Genomic DNA, 23,342 nt, shown 5'->3' on the forward strand with positions numbered 1-23,342 from the left:
ATACATCATACATGTAACTTAGAGGTTATTACACTACATACATTTTGATACTTATGCTATATAGGTTGTCAGGTTGATTACGTTAAATTATGATACTTACAATTTAAAAGTTGATTACATTATATTAAAATATTGAGGTGTTCAACACTTTCTTAATTCCTCTTTGGCGTTTTATCGAGAATGATGAAATAGGTGTTTATGTGTTTTGTTGCATTGTCTTAAATAGTAATTGAGTTTTTTTTTTTTTTTTTCCTCAAGTGCTTTTTTATTTTTTAAAAAGTTTTAAAAGATATTTATTGAGAGTAAACATGCGGTGAAAATATGTACTCCGTATAATTTATATTTGTGAGGCTAATATATGTAAAATTTTAATATATAATATTCATATCAATTTTATGTCTAGATATAATATAATTAAAAATATCCAAACAATTTTTCTAAAACAACCAATAATCTATTTTTTGAGTCAAAACCTACAATTTGATTTACGCTTTGAATTTTAATTCAAATATCTAGATAAATAGATTTACAAATATTACAAATGAACGAATTCACCCAATATAGTAATATATTATTAGATAATGATAATGAGATTCCATCGTTAAAAAATTACAAAATAAATAAATAAATAAATAAATAAAATAAAAAAAGCCACCGTATGTCCGACGTATCTATCTGGCGTTGACAGCGGTTCAGCTGCAAAAAGACTCAATTTTTATACTTCATTTCTCTCTCTCTCTCTCTCTCTCTCTCTCTCTACAATCCGCCAACAAAAACTAGTTCTCTTCATTCCTTCTTCAACAATTCGTTTTCTCAATTCTCATCCATGGCAACGCCTCTTCTCTGGCAGCCTTTCAGCTTGCAAGCGTAGATCTAACTGCGTGTTGATCAGATATTTATGCTGAGTTTTGTCTTGGAGGATTAGCTGTTGAGCAAGCAGAGTCAACAAGGTGATTATGGCAACGCTGAAGTCGTCTAGGTCAAGAAATTACGGCGCCGGGACGCCGGCAAAAGTGGGCAACAGAGACACCGGTACGAAGCTCGAGGAGAAACTCAACGTCTTTAAATCCGATAGCTTCGACGCCGATGGTTATGTACAGTCCAAGTGTCATTCTTTGAATGAGAAGGTCTATTCTTTTGCCCTGTCTCTTTACTTCTGTTCTAAGTTTTGGTGAATTGTCTATTTCCCATGTCGGAATTTACTGCCTGTCATTTTTTTTAACTGTGAAAGTTTGTACTTTGTATCAATTTTGCTAAAATTTAGCTGCATTTTGAATGTTGAAATTTGTTGACTTTTGAATGAGTTGAAAGTTTGTTGTGTGTATTCTTCTGTAACGCATGCAGATAACTTTTCGTTTGTGAAGAGTAAAAGATGTGCCTGCCGTTTTTTTATAAGTCATTTCCTGTTCAAACCATCACTAATTCAAAATTTTAATTTTTATGTGCTATGATTTTGTTCACATATGATGGAAACTGTCTGGACAGACATACTAAGCATATTGGCAATAGTTATGACATTTTATCCTTTTGGAAAAAGGAGATTAATTTGGCAAAGAATATCTAATCTAGGTAATACACATAATGGTTTCATTAGTTAAAGTGTTTCTTTCTTTTCACTCCATGTTTTATGAGGTAATGCTATCATGTGAATTGATACATAAAAGGAGAAACCTAGATTTGAAATACAACAATGTTGACACGCATACATTTTGAACAGTTTTGAAAATAGAAGCTTCGATTATCTAGTTTAACTTGAAGATCTTATAGAGGAGATATGGTTAGTGGCACAAGACTTTGTCCCTTTGCAGCTTATTCAGTTGTGCATGTTGATGAATTGACTGATCGTTCAACCTTTAAGATCGCTTATCTGTATCTCTAGTGTATGTCTGGAAAACTTTATTGCCATTTATGAGTATCTTGATGTGTTGCAAATAAAGCCACTTTTTGAGACAGAGTATAAACTTTTGTATAGTTTCTAGCTCTTTGTGCTATACTGCTATCATCTATCCAGCCTAGTTGGAACTTTTTTTTTTTTTGATAAGTATATAGTGGCAGGCTATGAAAATTCTTTCTATTCATCATACACTAATATTGATGCTGGGATGTCTTTATATTTGCAGGAGATTAGGCAGTTATGCTCCTCTCTGTTGGATCTGAAAAAGGCTTCTGCTGAGGAGATGCGCAGAAGTGTCTATGCTAACTATACAGCTTTCATTCGGTAAGTTATGATTTTTAGCTATGTAGACTGGCCGTTTCTTTTAATCTTCTTTATTGGCTGCAAATTACATAGTATAACACCTACCTTTAAGAAGCAAAAATATAACATGGCTCAGAATGAATCTTCAACAAAATATTCATTTTGGGCAAAGAAACAGTTTGAACTGCATCAGAAGGCTGCAAAGTAATGGAGGAGTATATCTCTCTCTCTTGCTCTCTCGAAGCAGTAAAGTGCACTCGTTCAAGATGCTTTTCTCCATAACTTCTTGCCATTATTGATTGTTATTTTGATTACACTTTCACAGAGGATATCTTTTTTTAGCTGTGCATTTTTTCAATTCTTATTATGTTCTGGTATATGCCTTTTTCTTCTATGCTTCTTTGATGCATATTGCAAAGTACTTTACAACCATTATCTATGCTCCATTTGTATATCTGGCATATCTGATGTCTTTTTAGTTACTGTTACCCTTGATGCTATAATTGTTTCTGGAATGAATCTGTTAGGCACTCATTTCTTCCATTTCTTTGTTCATTTTGCATTTGCAGCACATCAAAAGAGATTTCAGATCTCGAGGGTGAGCTTTCATCAATGAAAAAGCTGCTATCTACTCAGGCTTCTTTAATCCATAATTTAGCTGATGGAGTTCATGTTGATTCTTTATCTGATATTGATCCTGATAATGTCACACATGACACTTCCAATGATGAAACAAGTGAACCTTCAGATCTAGAGAAATGGTCAACAGAGTTTCCTGATTACCTTGATGTTTTATTAGCTGAGAGGAGAGTAGATGAAGCCTTGTCAAGCCTTGATGAAGGGGAACAAATAGCTTCTGAAGCAAAGGAAAAGAGAACACTAAGCCCCACAGTCCTCTCGTCACTACAAACTGCCATTACAGAACGTAGGCAAAAATTAGCCGATCAGCTTGCTGATATTGCCTGCCAAACTTCTACTCGTGGTGCGGAGCTTCGTGCTGCTATTTTAGCTCTCAAGAAGCTTGGTGATGGTCCTCGTGCGCATAGTTTACTCCTCAATGCTCATTATCAGAAATACCAATACAATATGCAGAATATGCGTCCATCAAGCACCACATATGGAGGAGCGTATACTGTGGCGCTCTCGCAATTGGTATTCTCTGCCATTTCCCAAGCGGCCAGTGATTCATTGGCTATTTTTGGTAAGGAGCCAGCTTATACATCTGAGCTTGTAATGTGGGCTAGTAAGCAGACTGAGGATTTTGCTCTCCTTGTTAAAAGGCATGCACTCTCATCATCTGCAGCTGCTGGTGGCCTCAGGGCTGCTGCAGAGTGTGTTCAAATAGCTTTTGGACATTGCGCATTGTTGGAAGCTCGTGGACTGGCACTTTGCCCAGTGCTGTTGAAGCTATTTAGGCCTAGTGTAGAGCAAGCACTGGATGCCAATTTAAAACGAATTGAAGAGAGTACTGGTGCTTTGGCAGCAGCTGATGATTGGGAACTCACATATCCTCCAACCTCTATGCGCCAGTCTTCAGCATATCAGCATAAGCTTTCAAGTAGTGCTCATCGGTTTTATTTGATGGTTCAGGTAAAAGTTTTTTCTTCTTGCTTAATGATAACAAAAAATGAAAATGTTAGACCTAGTACACAAGATTCCAATTCATGCAAGCTCTAGAGAATGAATATGCATGCTAACTTACCGCTTTTGAGTTTTGATGAACAAAAATGGGAAGTAAATATAGTTCCAAAAGAGAAATCCTAAGTTAGATTTCCTCTCTCATTGCACTTCTCAGCATAGCCGCTTCCATATTCATTGTTTTTAGAGGATCTCAAGTGAATTTCATCTTCCCTCTGACATATTATGTGTTAGCATGCAGCTATACTATTATTGCTTCTAAGGTCTGTTTTTAATTTTTTAGTCTTATTGGTTCAAAATGACATCTTTTAATTACTTATGCAGGATTTCTTTGAGGATGTGGGACCTTTGCTAAGTATGCAGTTGGGCGGAAAAGCATTGGATGGTTTGTTTCAGGTCTTCAACTCTTATGTCAACACACTCATAAAAGCATTACCTGGTTCTTTAGAAGAGGAAAACAACTTTGATGGTTCTACAAATAAAATTGTCCGAATGGCTGAGACTGAAGCCCAGCAAATTGCTTTGCTTGCAAATGCATCCTTATTAGCAGATGACCTATTGCCTCGTGCATCCATGAAGCTTTCTCCCTTCAATTACAGGGATGAACCTCAACGAAGGACTGATAGACAAAGCCGTCATCCTGAGCAAAGGGAATGGAAAAGGCGTCTTGTGAGCACTGTTGACAGATTAAAAGATAGCTTCTGTCAACTGCATGCTCTTGACCTAATTTTTACTGAGGAAGGTGATAGCCTTCTTACTGCAGAAATGTATATAAACATGGACAGTAATGCGGAGGATATAGAATGGTTCCCTTCTCAAATATTCCAGGTAAATGTTTTCCCAGGTTCCCTCATGCATTAGTTTATTGAAGTATTACTTGTTTTAATAGATTAACAACTTAAGAATAACTTCATCCAATAAAATATTATCCAACTTAAGAATATCAGCTTCCCGTTCTTTTTCAAATTTTATATTTCACTTGCGTGCTCTCAAATGGTAGATTTTTCATCTGACTTGTATATAATTGATTGTGGTGCCATCAGGGGCTCTATATAAAGCTAAACAGAATAGCTGCCATAGCTGCAGATATGTTTGTGGGACGGGAAAGGTTTGCAACGTTGTTACTGATGAGACTCACAGAAACCATTATCTTGTGGCTTTCCCAAGACCAGAGCTTTTGGGATGATATTGAGGAAGGACCACGACCTTTAGGCCCTGCCGGTGTTCAGCAGGTTTACATTATTCATATTAACAGCTTTTTGTATGTTGCTGTTAAAGGTAGAATATGGGTGAAAAATAAATATATTGAGAAATTATTCACTTCTTCAATTCATTATATTGCAGTTCTATTTGGATATGACATTTGTGAGATGCTTTGCTTCCCAAGGACGCTACTTATCTAGGAATTTGAACCGCATCGTCAATGAGATCACATCTAAGGCATTGTCTGCATTTGCTACAACTGGGATGGATCCATATAGGTATGCTCATAATTTACTTAACCAAAACGCTACACATTCAGTTTATTCCTTTAGTTAGTGACTTAGTGCATATAAACTAGACTTCCAAGTGGCAGTTTAATTCCATAAGTTTCTCTTTACATCGTCACCCCAACCAATCGTCGAGTGTCTGCAACTATGCAAGTATATATGGACAGAAATTAGTTGTTTTTGCTTGTTTTGGTAACCATTGGCTATCTTGACAGCATTCTTCCCGAGGACGACTGGTTCACTGATATTTGCCAAGACGCGATGGAGAGGCTGAGTGGGAAGCCCAAAGCAGCCAACGGGGAACGAGATTTGAACAGCCCAACAGCTTCTGTCTCAGCGCAATCAATATCCTCTGTGAGATCTCATGGGAGTAACTGATGTATACTCATTAGACTTCTGTAAAGTATAGATCAACATATTCATTGCATGCATATAGATTTTGCAATACTTTCCATAGTAAATGCTCCATGCACTGTTGCTCTGATCTTGCTTGACTAGGACAACTGTTGTTGTGACTCCAGACACTGTAAATGGTAATGTGAAATCTACATAGAAACCAGTTGCCTCCCTTGTGGTGTTTGTCTGCCAGTAGATTAATATTGATGCACCATAGAAACCATGTTATTAAGAAGTAGAGACAAAATTAAGATTTTTTGGACCCTAAATTTGAGTTTTCTTCAAAATTAATATAATGCAGTATGAATTTATATCATATATTAGGCACTATCAACCAACAGTATATAAAAAAGAGCAGGGAAATAAACACAATGAGCAGGAAAATAAACACAAATTCCAATCAGTACGCCCTGACCTAGAAATGACATCTTGCTAGCAAGAAGATGAGCTGTCATGTTCGAAGGTCGTTTAACAAAATGAAAGCTAACAGACTTAAAACATTTAGCTAATTCTGTAATGTAATTAATAATAAGATCAAGAGTATGGCATCTGATTCCACTTGAACCTGATCATACTGATAATTCTTCAACCAACTAACTCAGAGCTTCTTTCATGATCTGCTGCAACCTCTTTAGTTATGGAACTGTTGTGAGGCTTCATGAACTGGAGGCCTGGGTTCCGAAGTATTGGATCCTGCATCCTGAGTTAAACCGCCTTGCTCTGGAGAATCTGCATTTTCTGGATTTGGTGGACAATGGTGTTCAGGCACTGATTCTGGGGAGGAAACCACACCTTGGTTGCCTTCTTCATTGGGATTTTGGGACTCCCTAGATGAGTTGAAAGCTTTTGCTAATGCAGAAGGCTTTTCCCAGATTGACATGTCAGAGGCTAAGATGGCCTTGTTCTCATTTATGAAGGAGACAAAGAAGATGATAAGGGCTAATAATATTGCTCCACCAGCAATAAGGAAGAGCTCTTTAAATCTTTTCAGTGGCAGACTCTCAGGATTATTCAATTGTATGGCTGCTGTGTCTTGCCCATGTGTTTCATCCCCGAACCATTTTTCCCGAATTTTGATCATAGCCCCACTCTCTGTCACACGTAATATTGCTCTTGAGATATTAGGCACCAAAGGAGATCCCCTCCGGAATGCCTGCAAAAACAAGAGAACCCGGCCAGGGTTGAGTTTTGGAGTCAATTACTCACCGTGGAGTTTAGGAAACATGGTTTCCCAAAACTGGGAGGAATTGGGTTGGTTTTCCAATAAGGGAAAAGAGCCTAACTGTTAGGCTTGATTGACTTAGGCTCATTCATAGTTATTAAAAAAAAAAATCAAAATACCAGAAAATACTGAAACAAATACATATGTTATATAATAGTAGAATACTTTGGCAATTGGCTTGATTTTTTAAATTTACACGGCAAAAAATTTAGTTTTATTTTAGTTCAAAAAAAACATTGAAATGTTGGGATGAATAAAACAATAAATCCAATTTATCTAATCTAAAAACATAATAAGTGTGAATGAAGGTTATACCCTTTATTTATGTCCGTTTTTTCCGTTAAGTTTTTTTGTACATTATGCTATAAAAGTTGTATTTTACAATATATTAGACAAACATACCCCTACCGTTATAACTTCCGTTATCTTTTCCACTATTGTTACCATGTACATGCATCCACTATATATTTTCTTATTTTCTTCAATAATAATAATATATACATATTATATATTGGAGTTATATGTTAGTTATTTTCTAAAATATAAATATAAAATTTATAAAAATATTTTACATTATTATTATTATTATTTACAATAATTTAAATATCTAAAATCTAAATAAATTTAAAATTTTAATATAAAATATTAATATTGGGCACATATTTCTTGCACATCGCGCATAAGAAAAACTAGTATATCTAATAAATATAAATAGTTGGAGTTTAATTTTATGCAAATAATTTTTGAAGAAAAATTCAAATCGGTGTGTACCGCAGTTAAGATTGAACATCCAAACTATACTACTTAACAAATATATTCATGATTTGCTAATTATTTAATTAAACTAATTATTTATGATTGTAATTATTATATTAATGAATAGTAATAATTGTGTATAGTTAATTAATATAATTTTGATTTGTTAATGACTAAAAAGAAAAAAAATTGAGTTATAATAATTTGGTAATTAGGGTTCTGTATAATAAAGAGTAAATACGGTAGGTGTATTTCTATTTTTTTTTGGAATACTACTGACTCTATTACAATGCAGTATCTACCTACCTATTGAAGCACAAGAGTGGAGGCTCGAACCCACCACCTCCCGTATAAAGGGAAAGGTTTGATGCCACTAGACTACAAGGTCCTTGGCACGGTAGGTGTATTTTACACCTACCGTATTTACTGTTTTTTATTAAAAAAAATCAAAAATCGAATGAGCCTAAGGGTGAGGCTCATTCCAAAATGAATGAGCCTAACCCTTAGGCTCTTTTCCTGTTTTTGTTATCCTACCCAAATCGTCACTATTTGGAGAACCATGTCTCCTCTATTCCTCATCGGCGAATGGACCCTGAGTTTCGTTATGTTATTCCTTCTCAACTAAAAGTAGTAAAGATAAGTATAACCAGCACTTGAAACGGGAACTACTTACAAATCCAAAACCAGCGGTATGGTAGGTCGGACCAACAGTAGCGTACTTTCGACTATACTTTCCAAGGAAGAGCTTAAGATAGGGTAGCTCATCCATAATAGCATCAACTCCACCATCTTCACTTCCTTTTCTAAGTGCTTCATCATAGGCTTCTAATGTGCTATCCAGCCTATACTTCCTAATTCTTGTGCTCTCAAACCCCATGGCCATTAACATACCAGCAACAAATGAAGCTTGCTGGCACCCAACAGACTTTCCATTCTTGATCAGATCATTAACATCAGTGACAATAGGCTGCAACTGATGTACTGTTAACATGGATGCTAAACTAGCTGTGTAGCTAGATATCAGAACCAGCACCATCAACATCCATACTATAATCACAAATGTTGATAGGCTGCTTTTTACCCTCTCCTGCAACATATATATAGTACATGCATATTTTTAAATATCACAAGAAAAGTATATGTACATATATAGTTAAATGCCCTATTTGGTAAATGACTGTTAGCTGTAGTCGGTAACATTAGCTGACTGTAGAAAGGTATTTGGTAAATTAGCTGTTAGCTAATAGCTGTTTAGTATAATTTCTTTTCAAAAAAAGCTAATTGAAAAAGTTGATTTGAGTAGCCTTTTAAATTTTTGTATTTTGGAGTTACAAAAAGCTTATTAACCAAACAGTTATTAATTTTTTAACCAAATCAAACAACTAATAATGGTCAAAATTGACCCAGGCGTTTAAATCAAACAACTAATAGTACATGCATATTTTTAAATTTCACAAGAAAAGTATATATGTACATAGTTTTTAACTTATTTAGTGCGGGCATGCAGTGCTTACTGTCTGGCGAAATAGGACATGAGATGGAGAACCAAAAGATCATCCCAAGTTGCCTTTGGATTGAACCTTGGAACTGTGGGTTTTCACGGTGTTCAAAAACCCAAATCACAGTGCCAATTAAGACAATGAACACTGCAATCATCATCCACAGTTCTTTCTCCAGAGGCTTCATGAAAATCCAAGCACCATCTTGCTTGACTGGGACAACTAGGGTGACCTCAGACTCTGTAAATGGTAATGTGAAATCCACGTGCTCTGACCGGTTTGATAAAATGGTAATATCACCCACTACTGCATCCAGATTCTGTCAAAATTTAAAAGAGAATAGCATTATAAGCAAAGCAATTAAAACCAAAAGAACACAAACCCAACCGATAGCTCAAGTGGCAAATGAGGAAAAAATTTCAGGTTTCCTAAAAAAATTAAGAAACTGTACCCCTTTAAAAACCTCATCAACTAAGTCATTATAGTTTGAAGTGTTCCCAGCTACTGCTTTGTCTTTTATATATTCAAATGGTATAGAAGGAGACATAGACTTCATTACTAGCTCGAAGACTTCTATACAAAAACCACTTGCCTCCTTCACAGTGTTTGTCTGGCTATCAATTGTGACTTTTATGAATTGGTCAAGCCCTCTTTTGAGAGGAACTCCAACCCTCAACTTCTTTCCATCACTGGGAATCTCCCAGCCTTTAAGAACAGTCGAAGAGTTACCTGGCCTGCAGGTGATTCCCTCAAGATCACCTTTGCTATCATTTGGGTTCGGATTCTCCCCACCTACTGCTACTATGGAAGTGGCTATGAAAGTTGTTTCAAGCATTAATACAACAAAGGTTAGAGTCTCCATTTGCAAAAGCTATGACTATATATATGAACTACTTGGTAACTTATTCAGTGTGAGTTTCAGAAAGTTAATTAAGACCACTATATATTAAGATTAGCAGTAAGTCACGAATTCATTACGAGTGCCCATTGGTCCATAACAAGGATGCTAGCTAGAGAAGTTAGGTGGTGGATTAGGTGTTTGAATTGTGTGGCTCATTCTCTTCATTCTCTTCTTGTACATTCAACACACTGTAAATAGAAGAACATGCGCCTAGTATTCAAACGTATTCACTGGTTAACAAAGGACAACTCTTTATTGGACATGTGTAAAGATGGTGGAATTTAAATAGAAGTCCATCCAAGCCGAAATGAAGAGCAAGGTGGTAAAGATTATATTAACAATCGTTCTATCGTGGACCAGAGTCCACACTATGGGCTCTGAACCTATACGGCGTCGTTTTGAATTTTAATTTTGACGGCGACGATTTGTTGATTAGTTCACGCTACAGATCTTTTAAAATACTGTAGAGCATGTGTATGTGTCTTGCGTTATGCAATTTTGTACCCGAATAAAGTAAATATAACATGTGTTTTTGTGTCTTATGTTATGCAATTCTGTACCCGAATAAAGTAAATATAACATGTGTTTTTGTGTATTATGTTATGCAATTCTATACCTTAAAAATATTGATTCTGTACCTGAACTAAAGAAAATATAAAACATGTGTATGTGTATTGTGTTATGCGTTTCTGTGTCTCATGTTATGGAATTCTGTATGTGTATTGTGTTATTCGTTTCTGTGTCTCATGTTATGGAATTCTGTAACTAAGCATATGGATTTTGTACCTGAAATAGATTAGTAGTTGTGTAACACACAAGATACTGTGCGTCTTATTTTACAAATTTATGTCTGTATTATGAAATTATGTGCCTATACGATATAAATTATCTACATAAATCAGATTTGAGAATAAGTAAATGCATAGCATATGTATGCGCGGGCATTGTGTCGTGAGTTTTTGTGTCTCGTGTTATGAAATTTTGTACTTTAAAAGTATTGATTCTGTACATAGAATAAATTAAAATTTGTGTTCAAACATGAGAAACAGGAAACTACATAATCTGTTAAAGCTTAAATATCAAAACGACATCATTTTGGTCTGGGTCTGCAATGTTACGTGGACATTGGTCCATGATATAAATTGTCTTATTTTAATGGTATTTGTTAATTTTGAAAAATTATTTTCTTTTTTTTTTTGAAAGCAAAAAAAAATTATAAGGAAGGTATGCATCTTCAATTTTATTTTTTTTATAAAAAAAAACTAATTATCTTTATTACTTTTCAAGTTATATAGAAGTAGATTAGGAAATTATATATCTTTAACTTTTGTGTATGATCAAACCCCAACCTTATTCTATAAATAGGCCGGTTTGGTCATCCCTTCTAGCCTAACTAGACCAGTTCTTCTATCGTAGACCGCGGTCCACAATGCATTGTGGACCGTGGTCCCAAAACGACGTCGTTTCAGTAAGTGGGGAGACGGAATCCGTAATTGACACTACAGTTCATCTCAAAAGATACTGCCTTACATTTATTTTGATATTATCGAATGAAACTGTAGTTATATCGAAATGTAACTGTAGTTGTGTTCAAAAGTAACTGCAGTATATATGAACAGATACTGAATAACAATTTCACATTTGTGTTTATATTATCGAATGAAACTGTAGTTATATCGAAATGTAACTGTAGTTGTGTTGAAATGTAACTGCAGTGTGTATGAACAGATACTGAATAACACTTTCATATTTGTGTTTTTATATTATCGAATGAAACTGTAGTTATATCAAAATGTAACTGCAGTTGTGTTGAAATGTAACTGCAGTTGTGTTGAAATGTAACTGCAGTGTATATGAACTGAAAGTGAGTGGCGCGAATTCATCTGTCTGTTTTCATTAATCAAAACGACGTCGTTTTGATGCGCGGTCCACAATGCATTGTGGACCACGGTCCACGATATAATTTGTGTAACTAGACATTGAACGACATCAATCATTATTGCATGCATGGACCATGGTCCACACAACATAAATAAAAGGTACATTATATTATTTTTGCACTGAAGGTATATTATTTTTGTACTGTAAGTACATTATTTTAGGGTACATTATTTTTGTACTGAAACTATAGTACAAAAATAATGTACCTCCAGTACAAAAATAATATACTTTTTATTTTTGGTCCATGCAATAATTCGCCGACATTGAAGATTGGTGTTGAATTCTTGAAAAAAAGGAAATTTCGTGCAACTAAGATAATTTACTTCGTATAAATAATTTTATTTATTCCATGATCTACTTGGATCATATCATTTAATTTATTTGACTAATTGAAAGAGACTTTTATTCATTACTTCTTGTCCAAGTATTTGAAAACTTGTGAATGCTAGTTATGTTGTTGGTACCGCACATATTATTCAGAGTAATTACTTCTATTGATATTTTCATTTAAATGGTGTAGTATCTGTTCATAGCTACTTTCTCAACCTACTGAAACACAAAGAGTCAACAATTGAAGCTCGAACCCACTCCCATTATCCATGTGAAAGTGCAAACGGGGACACCGGATGTCACTAGACCACAAGGTCTTTGGCTGCTCCACCCACTTAATCACCTATTTGAGCACAACCCACATATTTCTGGGCTTAGTATTATTGGATACTATAAAAATCATGACTCAACAACTCTCTCCTTCTGCATCTGCTGAAAAGAGATTCCTTTGTTTTGTAAATACCCACAGACCTTTTCTTGTCATTATTGGTTCTTTCAACTTTCTGGCACCTTGAGTTTCTATCTGGGAAGTCATACAATATTATCCTAATAGTTAAAGACATGATCAACAAAATCATCTGTTGATGGTTGCCGTACTCCATCAGTTATGTGAACATCACCCCTTAGGCTGATCTTATACCTGAAATTCTACCCCCTTTCTAAATGACATGGCACATTACATGGATTTCTTCTTCTTTTTTAAACTTTTTTTTTTTGCTTACGTGTTTGGCAAACTTGCTATTTTAGCTGCCATAAAATGGCAGCCTTTGTACTATTTCGGCAGCTCATAAATTATTTTTCTTTTTTTACTTTTTGATTTCTTTTTTATTATTTTATTATTATATATATAATATAAAATGAAAGTGGGTCCCATTTTTAAAAGTTGTCAAATTTGCAAGGATGTAGAATAAATAATAGAAAATTTACAAATTTGATGATGTGGGAGTGAGACCCATTTTAAAAAGTGAGAGAAACTTGCTGGGTCAAGGTTAGCCTTACTTCTATGAGTTATGTTTCACATTGATTCAAGTAGCAAATGCTCCCTTTTTTGACTTTTTGAGGTCCAAGTTGCATCCAAATCTGTTGGATCCTCCTAGGATATTGTGATCCAAGAAAAAGAACTAGGCCACTTTTTTCTTTGATTCCCATGGCTTCTATACCTATGAATTTTTCCCATGACTTTTATACCTATGACTCCCAAGTTTTGTTTTGTTTTTTTTTTTTGGTCATTTTCTGTGTATGACTGACTTAGTTTTTTTGGGTCATGTTTTCTCCCTCCAACCACTAGTAAACTCCTCAAAACTTGGGAGTCATAGATATAAAAGTCATTAGAAAAATTCAAAGAAGAACAAGGGCATAGTCTAATTTTTGGAATGTGCTAAAAGTCCTCACATTAAAAATATATTTAAAAAAAACATATAATTTTATAAAGTCATGTGTTAGATTAGCTAATTGATTGGATTCAGTCTGATGGTAAACAAAGCTACTCCAAGCACAAAACTTCTAATTCCTCTTTAGTTATGGAACTGTTAACTGTCATGATTCTTGAACTGGCTGGGTGAGAACGCCTTGTCCTGGAGAATGGTGGAGATGATTTTCAGCCATTTCCAACTCCGGGCGGGGAGGATTCTTCAATTCATTCGCCTTTTGGGGCTCCTCTTTTTTAAAGAAAACTTTTGATAATGCAGAAATCTTTTGCCAGATTGACATGTCAGGTGTTAAGATGCCCTTGTTCTCATCTATGAAGGAGATGAAGAAGATGATAAGAGCAGTTAATATCAACACAGCAGCAATAATGAACAGCTCTTTGAATCTGTTCAGTGGCAGGCTCTCAGGATCATTCAAGCTTATATCTTGCAGCTGTGAACGATATGTTTCATCCCCAAACCATTTTTCCACTGTTTTCATCATATCATCACTCTCTGTCACATGTAATATTGCTCTTGAGACATCAGGCACCAAAGGAGACCCCTTGGGAAATGCCTGCACAAATAGGAAAATTCTCGATTTCTCAGCTAAAAGTTTAAACTGAAAGCGGAACTGCATAGAGAACTTACAAATCTAAAACCTGTGATATGGCATGTCGGACCAACAAAAACAAGAAATCCCATGGTTTCTCAACTAAAAGTTTAAGCAAATAGAAAGACTGCATAGAGAACTTAAAACACCTCCAAGAGTTGAGTTTTTTCATAATCATGTAGGGAAGAGAGGGTAAGAGAGAGAAGAGGTAAAATGGGTAAAAAAAAAAAAGAAAGAAAAGCACAAAAAATTATGCTATTTATGCGCCACTACACGCGCCAGTTGGGAGCAACAGGTGCACCTGACGGGCACTTGCAACGAGTCTGATTTTTATTTATTTTTTATTTTTTGAGTACCAGTGAACCCCACAAAAAACCATCATTTGCAAGAATATAATTTTATTCTTTCTTCTGTCACCTTTCTCCTCCACATAAGCTTAACGGTATGAAAAAACCACCAAAAATGCTCTGTAGGGGATGTTCTTACAAATCCCAAATCCTCGGTATGGTATGTAGTGTAGGTAAACGAAAACAAGAAAACTATCGGTTTTTCAACTAAAAGTTAGTTTATCAGCTAAAAGTTTAAGTTGATAACGAGACTGCATAGAGAACTTACAAATCCAAAACCCGCGGTATGGTAGGTCGGGCCAACAGTGGTGTACTTCCGACGATACTTTCGAAGCAAGAGCCTAAGATAGGGCAGCTCATCCATAACAGCATCAACCCCACCATTTTCACTTCCTTTACTAAGTGCTTCATCATACTCTTCTGGTGTGCTGTAATACCTAATTTTGTTGGTTCCAAACACATTCTTTAACTTGCCAGCAACAAAGGAACTATTCTGGCATCCAACATACTTTCCATTCTTGATCAGATCTTTAACATCAGTCACAGTAGGCTGCAACTGTTGCACTGTCAACAAGGATGCAAAACTAGCTGTGTAGCTAGCTATCAGAATCAGCACCATCAACATCCATACTATCATCACAAATCTTGACAGATTGCTTCTTACCTTCTTCTCTGCAACACAGTATATAGCTGTAAAAATTGCAGAAAAGAATCTGCAGAGAGTTACACAATATGGAGCATAGTGTTTAGTGCTTACTGTCTGGAAAAATAAGACTTGAGAGGGGGATCCAAAGGATCATCCCAAGTTGCTTTTGGGTTGAACCTTTGAAGTCTGGGTTTACAGGGTGTTCAAAGACCCAAACCACAGTGCCAATCAAGACAAAGAACACTGCAATCATCATCCAGAGTTTTTTTTCCAGAGGTTTCAAGAAAACCCATGAACAACCATCTTGCTTGACTGGGACAACTAGGGTGACCCCAGACTCTGTAAATGGTAATGTGAAATCCACACGCTCGGACCGGTTTGATAGAATGGTAACATCACCAACTACTGCATCAATTCTCTGTGAAAAAGGAGAGAAATTAGAGAATGGCATTATAAGCATAGCAGGACCAAACAGAAAAGGCTGATACAAAGTAAACATGCTGGCATGAAGTATTACCCCTTTAAAGACCTCATCAACCAAGTCATTATAGTTTGAAATGTTTCCTCCTGGAGAGACTTTGCAAGGTATATATTCAAATGGTATAAAATGGGGCATAGACTTAGACCCCATTACTTTCTCAAAGACCTCTATACAAAAACCAGTTACCTCTTTCACAGTGTTTGTCTGGTTATCAATTGTGACTTTTACGAATTGCTCAAACCCTGCTTTGAAAGGAATTCCGACCCTTATTTTCTTTTCACCCGTGGGAATCTCCCAGCCTATAGGAATAGCAGAAGAGTAACCTGGCCACATGATTTCCCCAAGGTCACCTTTGTTAGCAGAGTACACAGTTGTATCATCTGGGTTTGGATTCTTTGAAATCCCATACCTTTCTGTCCAGAATCCAATCCCTTTCTCTCTGCCTTCCACATTCACAATCTGAAATGCAGAGGGTTGCAGTTCTCCATCAACTAGGTGAAAATCACCACTTAGACCTCTGAGTTTGATGTTTTGTATTGATTCAAGTAGCAAAGGCCCAAATTCTGATGTCCCAATTGCATCCAAATCTGTTGAATCCTCCCTATTAATTCTTCTGTTGAATTTCAGAGCAGAAGTGCCTACTTTCTCAAGTGCTGTGGCTAATGCTGTGACACTATCATATGCCCATAGCCCCAAAACATTGAGCTCCACTCCATCCATGTCTGGATGTTGTTGACGAAACGTCTTTGATTTCCATCTCCTGGTGAAGCTATCTAGCTCAGGTGAACTTGGGACGTAAGGCTTCACGCCTATAACCCCCTGCAAAGAATCAAGAACCGAGGGATCCATTGAAACCAAAAGACTAGTGAATGTATCTGTGATTATCCACACATATCCACTGCTCATCATTCCAGCTTCTTTTACCTTCTTAAAAAATTTAGAAGCAAAAGTATGACGCAAATGGACTATGAACACTCGTGTCTGCTTTGTCTTTAACTTAAATAGCTCCACCATGATCTGATCATCATCAGCTGATGGCGAAAAGACACTTCGATCTGGTACTGAAACACTGATTTCCATCATGGCATCAGTCAAATGGGGAAGAATTCCACTACCAAAATTGCTATTTTCATAGATAAATACCACTTCCCTCCATCCAAAGGCCTTAACAATTGCTGCAATTGCCTTAGCCTGCCAGCAAGAGCAGTACGCTACTCTAACAAAGTATGGATTTTGGGTTGGTGAAAGAGCAGGACTTGTGGCTGAAGAAATTATAGGAACTTTCACTTTCATCCCTATGTCTGTAATGAAATCTGCTTCCGTCGACGCCTGAGGGCCTAAGATTGCTTGTACTTCAGCATTTTTCAGCAGGTCTATGGCTGCAAAGTTGCAACATAAAACATGAAAACATATGCAAACAAAGAACCGCGAAAATATTACTGTAAACATCAGAAAGATTACCTGCAGATGCTGCTTCAACATCATCAGACTTGGAGTCTCTGAAATGAGGGACAATCTGGGTGGTGTGATTGCGATTGGCATAGAAATCAGACAGAGATAGTGACACGCATGCATTCCTCATCTTTCCAGATATGGTGTCCCAATCAAGAATCACACCAACATCAACCTTTACAGCACTAGCATTCTGGCCACCTACTGGTGATATTAAAAAGGTAATGAAAGCTACTTCAAGCATCAATAGAACCCAGAAAATTCTTGGAATCTCCATTTAGAAATGCTATCAACTTTCTAACTTAATCTTTCTAAAATTTGTCCCAGAAAGTTGAGTTCATAAGAGCAAGATAATCAATAATGAGAAATAGTTTACTTTCTATATGATCTGCATATAATCAATTTCTTGGAAACTACATACTCATAAAATAATTTCTTGTAGAGTTTACTTGAAAAAAAATACTATCAGACTTTTAACCAATATTGTTGTGAAACACACCACAAATTGGCCTTTTTGTTTTTTCCCTTTATTTTAATAGCTGAATGTATTATGAACTGTGTATTGGAAAGTTCCAATCAAGTTTGGGAGTATAAAAAATCAGTTAGGTGAGAATTGATATCTTCAGCTACTGGTGCAAGAATACTTGTTTCTTGGCCCCTGTATTCTCCGCAGCATGCATGCAGCTAATTGGTTGATGAAATGAAGTGTAAATAAATAAAGGAAGTAAAGACACAGACAAGAGTTTACCTGTCTTATAATTAATGATTTAATGCTGTTTTTGGATCATGACAGCCTAGGAGAATCCAACAGATTTGGAGGCAAGCCGCCAAAGGAGATTCCCTCTGAAAGATAACAGCAACAAAGGAACAATGTATGCTGGTGTCCAAAATACTCTCCAGTCTTGATAAGATCTTTAACATCATATCACTGATGGTAGGCTGCAACGGCCTTCATACAGTTAACATAGGTGTTTAGGTAGCCATGTAGCTTGATGACAGAACGAGCACGACAAACACCCATAAATTCCAATGTTATCTTTATTTTTAGGGCTTGAGCAATGACCATTGACAAATATTCCTAGTCTATCTGCTCAGCTAACTATACATAGTAAGAACTTTCATCTAAACTACAGTTTTGTCCATCATCTTTCTGCAGCCTCCTCTTCAGTTATGGAAGTGCTGCTATGACCTGGACTTCCAGGTTCTGTTGTAGTGAATCTCTCATCCTGAGTGAAAACAACTTGGCCAGGAGAATCTGCAGTGCTGGCTTTTGGATTTGGTGGATGGCGCTCAGGCGTTCATCCATGGAGGAAACCACATTGCCTTCATTCGGCTTCTGAGACTCCCTAGATCTGTCCTTTTACTCATGAAGAGCGTTTGCTAATGCAGAAAGCTTTTCCCAGATTGAAACATCAGAAGTTAAGATACCCTTGTTCTGATATAGGAAGGAACAGAATAATATGAGAAGAGGTGATAATACAGATACATTTCATTTATTTCTAAATATTGAAACACCCAATCAATACATTAAAACCCAAATTACACAAAAACATGTTACTGGGCTTAATATTATTTGATACTATAAAACTATGCAAAATTATTTACATACAAGCCCAATAACATAGATTTATGATGAACATTTTCACAGCACAGTACACTTTCCTGAATCAAGCTTCTGCTGCAACCTCTTTAGTTATGAAACTGTTGTCAGGCTTCATGAACTGGAGGCCTGGATTCCGAAGTATTGGATCCTGCATCCTGAGTTAAACCGCCTTGCTCTGGAGACTCTGCATTTTCTGAATTTGGTGGACAATGGTGTTCAGGCACTGATTCTGCGGAGGAAACAACACCTTGGTTGCCTTCTTCATTGGGCTTTTGGGACTCCCTAGATGAGTCCTCCTCCTTTTCAAGGAAAGCTTTTGCTAATGCAGAAAGCTTTTCCCAGATTGACATGTCAGGGGCTAAGGTGGCCTTGTTCTCATTTATGAAGGAGACGAAGAAGATGATAAGGGCTAATAATATTGATCCACCAGCAATAAGGAAGAGTTCTTTAAATCTGTCCAGTGGCAGGCTCTCAGGATCATTCAAGCTTCCATCTTGCAGTGAACGATATGTTTCGACCCCAAACCATTTTTCCAGTATTCTTATCATAGCCTCACTCTCTGTCACGCGTAATATTGCTCTTGAGACATCAGGCACCAGAGGAGATCCCCTGGGAAATGCCTGCAGCAAAAATAAGAAATCCCGGGTTTATAGAGAGACTGCACAATTATTATTTTATATATATCATGCTCAACGCAGAGAACTTACAAAACCAAAACCAGCCGTGTGGTAGGTCGGACCAACTGTAGTGTACTTCCTATGATACTTCAAAAGGAAGATCCTAAGATAGGGCAGCTCATCCATAATGGCATCAACTCCACCATTTTCACTTCCTTTTGTAAGTGCCTCATCATACTCTTCTAATGAGCTATAATGCCTAACTTTTGTAATTCCAAAAACAGTCTTTAACATGCCAGCAACAAAGGATCCATCCTGGCATCCAACATACTTTCCATTCTTGATCAGATCTTTAACATCAGTCACAGTAGGCTGCAACTGCTGTACTGTTAACATGGATGCTAGGCTAGCCGTGTAGCTGGATATCAGAACCAGCACCACCAACGTCCATACTATGATCATAAATCTGGATAGGTTGCTTTTTACACTAGCCCCTGCAACATAGTACATAGTGTTAGGATCAAGCACACTACGGCAAAAGTTGGGTTCCTGGAACTTGAACCCGTGACACTTTGATACCACTTGTTAGGATCACATGCTTACTACTACGCCAAAAGCTATAGCTCGTAGCGGATGCGCAACTTTATTTCCTTATACCGCCACATTTTCGAGAGGTAGGGTGCTAGACTTAGCCCTTCAGGCCTCCGCCCAACAATCCCCTAGCCATCGGGTAATGGACTTGGCCCTTCATTGGCCTCCGCCCAACACATAGTTTTTAAAATCGCAAGAAAAGAAATTTGCAGACAGTAGAGTACATGGTTTTTAGTGCTTACTGTCTGGAGAAACAGGACTTGAGAAGGAGAACCAAAAGATCATCCCAAGTTTCTTTTGGATGGAGCCTTCGAAGTCTTTGTTTACTTGGTGTTCAAAAACCCAAACCACAGTGCCAATCAAGACAAAGAATGCTGCAATCATCATCCAGAGTTTTTTATCCAGAGGTTTCAAGAAAATCCATGAACGGCCATCTTGCTTGACTGGGACAACTAGGGTGACCCCAGACTCTGTATATGGTAATGTGAAATCCACATGCTCGGACCGGTTTGATAAAATGGTAATATCACCAACTGCTGCATCAAGTTTCTGTAAAACAATCAAGAAATGAGAGAATGGCATCATTAGCATAGCAGGACCAAGCAGATAAAGCTGATACAGATTAAGGAAAAAGAACTGTGAGCATTAAATATCCAGGAATGCAGTATTACCCCATCAAAAACCTCATCAACAAGGTCATTAAAGTTTGGAAGGTTTTCTCCTGGAGGGATGTTGTAATGTATATATTCAAATGGTATAAAATATGGCATAGACTTCATTACTTGCTCGAAAACATCAATACAAAAACCAGTTGCCTCCTTCACAGTGTTTGTCTTATTATCAATTGTGGTATTTATGAATTGCTCAATCCCTCCTCTGACAGGAACTCCCACCCTTAACTTCTCTTCACCTGTAGGAATCTCCCAGCCTCTAGGAACAGCAGTAGTGTCACCTGGCCAAATGGCTGCCCCAAGATCATTTTTGTTAGCAGAGTACACAGTCGTATGATTTGGGTTTGGAATCTTGGAAATACCATACTTTTCGGTCCAGAATCCGATCCCTTTCTCTCTACCTATCACATTCACAATCTGAAATGCAGATGGTTGCAGTTCTCCATCAACTATGTGAAAATCACCACTTAGTCCTCTGATTTTGATGTTTCGTATTGATTCAAGTAGCAAAGGCCCAAATTCTGATGTCCCAATTGCACCCAAATCTGTTGAACTCTCCCTATTGATTGTTCTGTTGAATTTCAGACCAGAAGTGCCTACTTTCTCAAGTGCTGTGGCTAATGCTGTGACACTATCATATGCCCATAGCCCAAACACATTGAGCTCCACTCCATCCATGTCTGGATGTTGTTGACGAAACGTCTTTGATTTCCATCTCCTGGTGAAGCTATCTAGCTCAGGTGAACTTGGGACGTAAGGCTTCACGCCTATAACCCCCTGCAAAGAATCAAGAACAGAGGGATCCATTGAAACCAAAAGACTAGTGAATGCATCTGTGATTATCCACACATATCCACTGCTCATCATTCCAGCTTCTTTTACCTTCTTAAAAAATTTAGAAGCAAAAGTATGACGCAAATGGACTATGAACACTCGTGTCTGCTTTGTCTTTAACTTCAATAGCTCCACCATAATCTGATCATCATCAGCTAACGGTGAAAGAACACTTTGATCTGGTACTGAAACACCAATTTCCATCATGGCATTAGTCAAATGGGGAAGAATTCCACCGCCAAAAATGCTATCTTCATAGATAAACACAACTTCCCTCCAACCAAAGGCCTTAATAATTGCTGCAATTGCCTTAGCCTGCCAGCAAGAGCAGTACGCTACTCTAACAAAGTATGGATTTTGGGATGGTGAAAGAGCAGGACTTAAGGCTGGAGAAATTATAGGAACTTTCACTTTCTTCCCTATGTCTGTAACAAAATCTGCTTCTGTGGATGCCTGAGGGCCTAAGATTGCTTGTACTTCAGCATTTTTCAGCAGGTCTATGGCTGCAAAGTTGCAACATAAAACATGAAAACATATGCAAACAAAGAACCGGCGAAAATATTACTGTAAACATCAGAAAGATTACCTGCAGATGCTGCTTCAACATCATCAGACTTGGAGTCTCTGAAATGAGGGACAATCTGGGTGGTGTGATTACGATTGGCATAGAAATAAGACAGAGATAGTGACATACATACATTCCTCATCTTTCCAGATATGGTGTCCCAATCAAGAATCACACCAACATCAACCTTTACAGCACTAGCATTCTGGCCACCTACTGGTGATGCTAAAAAGGTAATGAAAGCTACTTCAAGCATTAAAAGAACCCAGAAAATTCTTGAAATCTCCATTTAGAAATTCTAATAACTTCATAACTTAATCTTCCTAATACGCTTATTTATAGTGTGCTCAAGACATGCATACAATCAGTTTCTAGGATTCTACGTAATCTTAAAATAATCCTTGTAGCGTTTACTTGGAAAAATTCGAAAAGACTTTTGTTTCTTAACCCTTGTTTTAATAGCTAAATTTCCAGTCATATTCCCACTCAGTTGCATGCATTCAGCTAATTGGTGGATGAAATGAAGTAAAGATACAGACGAGAATTTACCTGTCTTATAATTAATGATTTAATGCCGTTTTTGGATCATGAGAGCCAAGGACAATCCAACAGATTTGGAGGCAAGCCGCCAAAGGAGATTCCCTCTGATCTGAAATATAACATCAGCAAGATTTTTGAGCAATGTCTCATTGATTGTGAGCTTTAGAAACTTCTGTTAACTTGAAGCAGCCTTTTGTTCAAATCTCACCCCCAAAAATGGTCTCGACTGTAATCATATTCCCAATTTAATCATCCACTTTAAAAATTGGATTTTTTTTAGTAATTTGGTTCCCCGAAGAAGAATCATTGAACTGATTTCCCGGACTTCTACTTGCCAAAAGATCCAAAAGCCACTATAATAAACTTGCTCATACTTTGGCTAATATAAAGTTGCTCTCTTAAAAGACATTTTGAATCAGTGTCTCTGGTTTATCTTTAGATCAGAATAAACTTGTTCATGCCTTGGTTAAAATAAAACTTAGTTCTCAATCTGGTCAAAACTGTACTTTGGATGAAATTCTTTTTATGCTTATGAACATCACCCCTTTGTATGCTCCAATTCATGACAGCAAACGCCCCATTCTTTTACTTTTTTGAGGTCCCAAT

General features: G+C 36.9%; 4 protein-coding genes across 5 annotated transcripts; 1 reads left to right on the forward strand and 3 right to left on the reverse strand.

Moving 5' to 3' along the window:
• Window positions 1–716: 716 nt before the first annotated feature.
• LOC116010309 (exocyst complex component EXO84B-like) lies at window positions 717–5,893 on the forward strand. Its single transcript, XM_031249659.1, has 7 exons — window positions 717–1,127; window positions 2,121–2,218; window positions 2,767–3,787; window positions 4,160–4,663; window positions 4,879–5,067; window positions 5,180–5,316; window positions 5,541–5,893. Exons 1-7 carry the CDS (start codon window positions 957–959, stop codon window positions 5,701–5,703), a joined length of 2,283 nt encoding a protein of 760 aa, XP_031105519.1. The 5' UTR covers window positions 717–956; the 3' UTR covers window positions 5,704–5,893.
• A 459-nt stretch (window positions 5,894–6,352) lies between these two features.
• LOC116010053 (glutamate receptor 2.9-like) lies at window positions 6,353–10,060 on the reverse strand. The gene is made up of 4 exons (XM_031249315.1): window positions 9,662–10,060; window positions 9,323–9,517; window positions 8,373–8,786; window positions 6,353–6,874 (listed from the first exon to the last, which is right to left on the reverse strand). The coding sequence occupies exons 1-4, from the start codon at window positions 10,058–10,060 to the stop codon at window positions 6,353–6,355; spliced, it is 1,530 nt and encodes a 509-aa protein (XP_031105175.1).
• A 3,846-nt stretch (window positions 10,061–13,906) lies between these two features.
• On the reverse strand, window positions 13,907–17,592 carry LOC116010054 (glutamate receptor 2.3-like). The gene is made up of 5 exons (XM_031249316.1): window positions 17,325–17,592; window positions 15,900–17,242; window positions 15,494–15,800; window positions 15,005–15,408; window positions 13,907–14,353 (listed from the first exon to the last, which is right to left on the reverse strand). The coding sequence occupies exons 1-5, from the start codon at window positions 17,590–17,592 to the stop codon at window positions 13,907–13,909; spliced, it is 2,769 nt and encodes a 922-aa protein (XP_031105176.1).
• Window positions 17,593–18,748: 1,156 nt separating this feature from the next.
• Window positions 18,749–22,999, reverse strand: LOC116011059 (glutamate receptor 2.8-like). Of its 2 annotated transcripts, XM_031250570.1 has the most exons (6): window positions 22,746–22,999; window positions 22,218–22,421; window positions 20,798–22,134; window positions 20,369–20,675; window positions 19,626–20,029; window positions 18,749–19,538 (listed from the first exon to the last, which is right to left on the reverse strand). In XM_031250570.1, the coding sequence occupies exons 2-6, from the start codon at window positions 22,336–22,338 to the stop codon at window positions 19,023–19,025; spliced, it is 2,685 nt and encodes an 894-aa protein (XP_031106430.1). In that variant the 5' UTR covers window positions 22,339–22,421; window positions 22,746–22,999; the 3' UTR covers window positions 18,749–19,022. The 2 variants fall into 2 exon arrangements, with proteins under 2 accessions (XP_031106430.1, XP_031106429.1); XM_031250569.1 differs by lacking the exon at window positions 22,746–22,999 and having other exon boundaries at window positions 22,218–22,485.
• Between the last annotated feature and the right edge of the window lie 343 nt (window positions 23,000–23,342).

Source organism: Ipomoea triloba, chromosome 2 (assembly GCF_003576645.1).
Source record: "Ipomoea triloba cultivar NCNSP0323 chromosome 2, ASM357664v1".
In the NCBI taxonomy this organism is placed as follows: domain Eukaryota; kingdom Viridiplantae; phylum Streptophyta; class Magnoliopsida; order Solanales; family Convolvulaceae; genus Ipomoea; species Ipomoea triloba.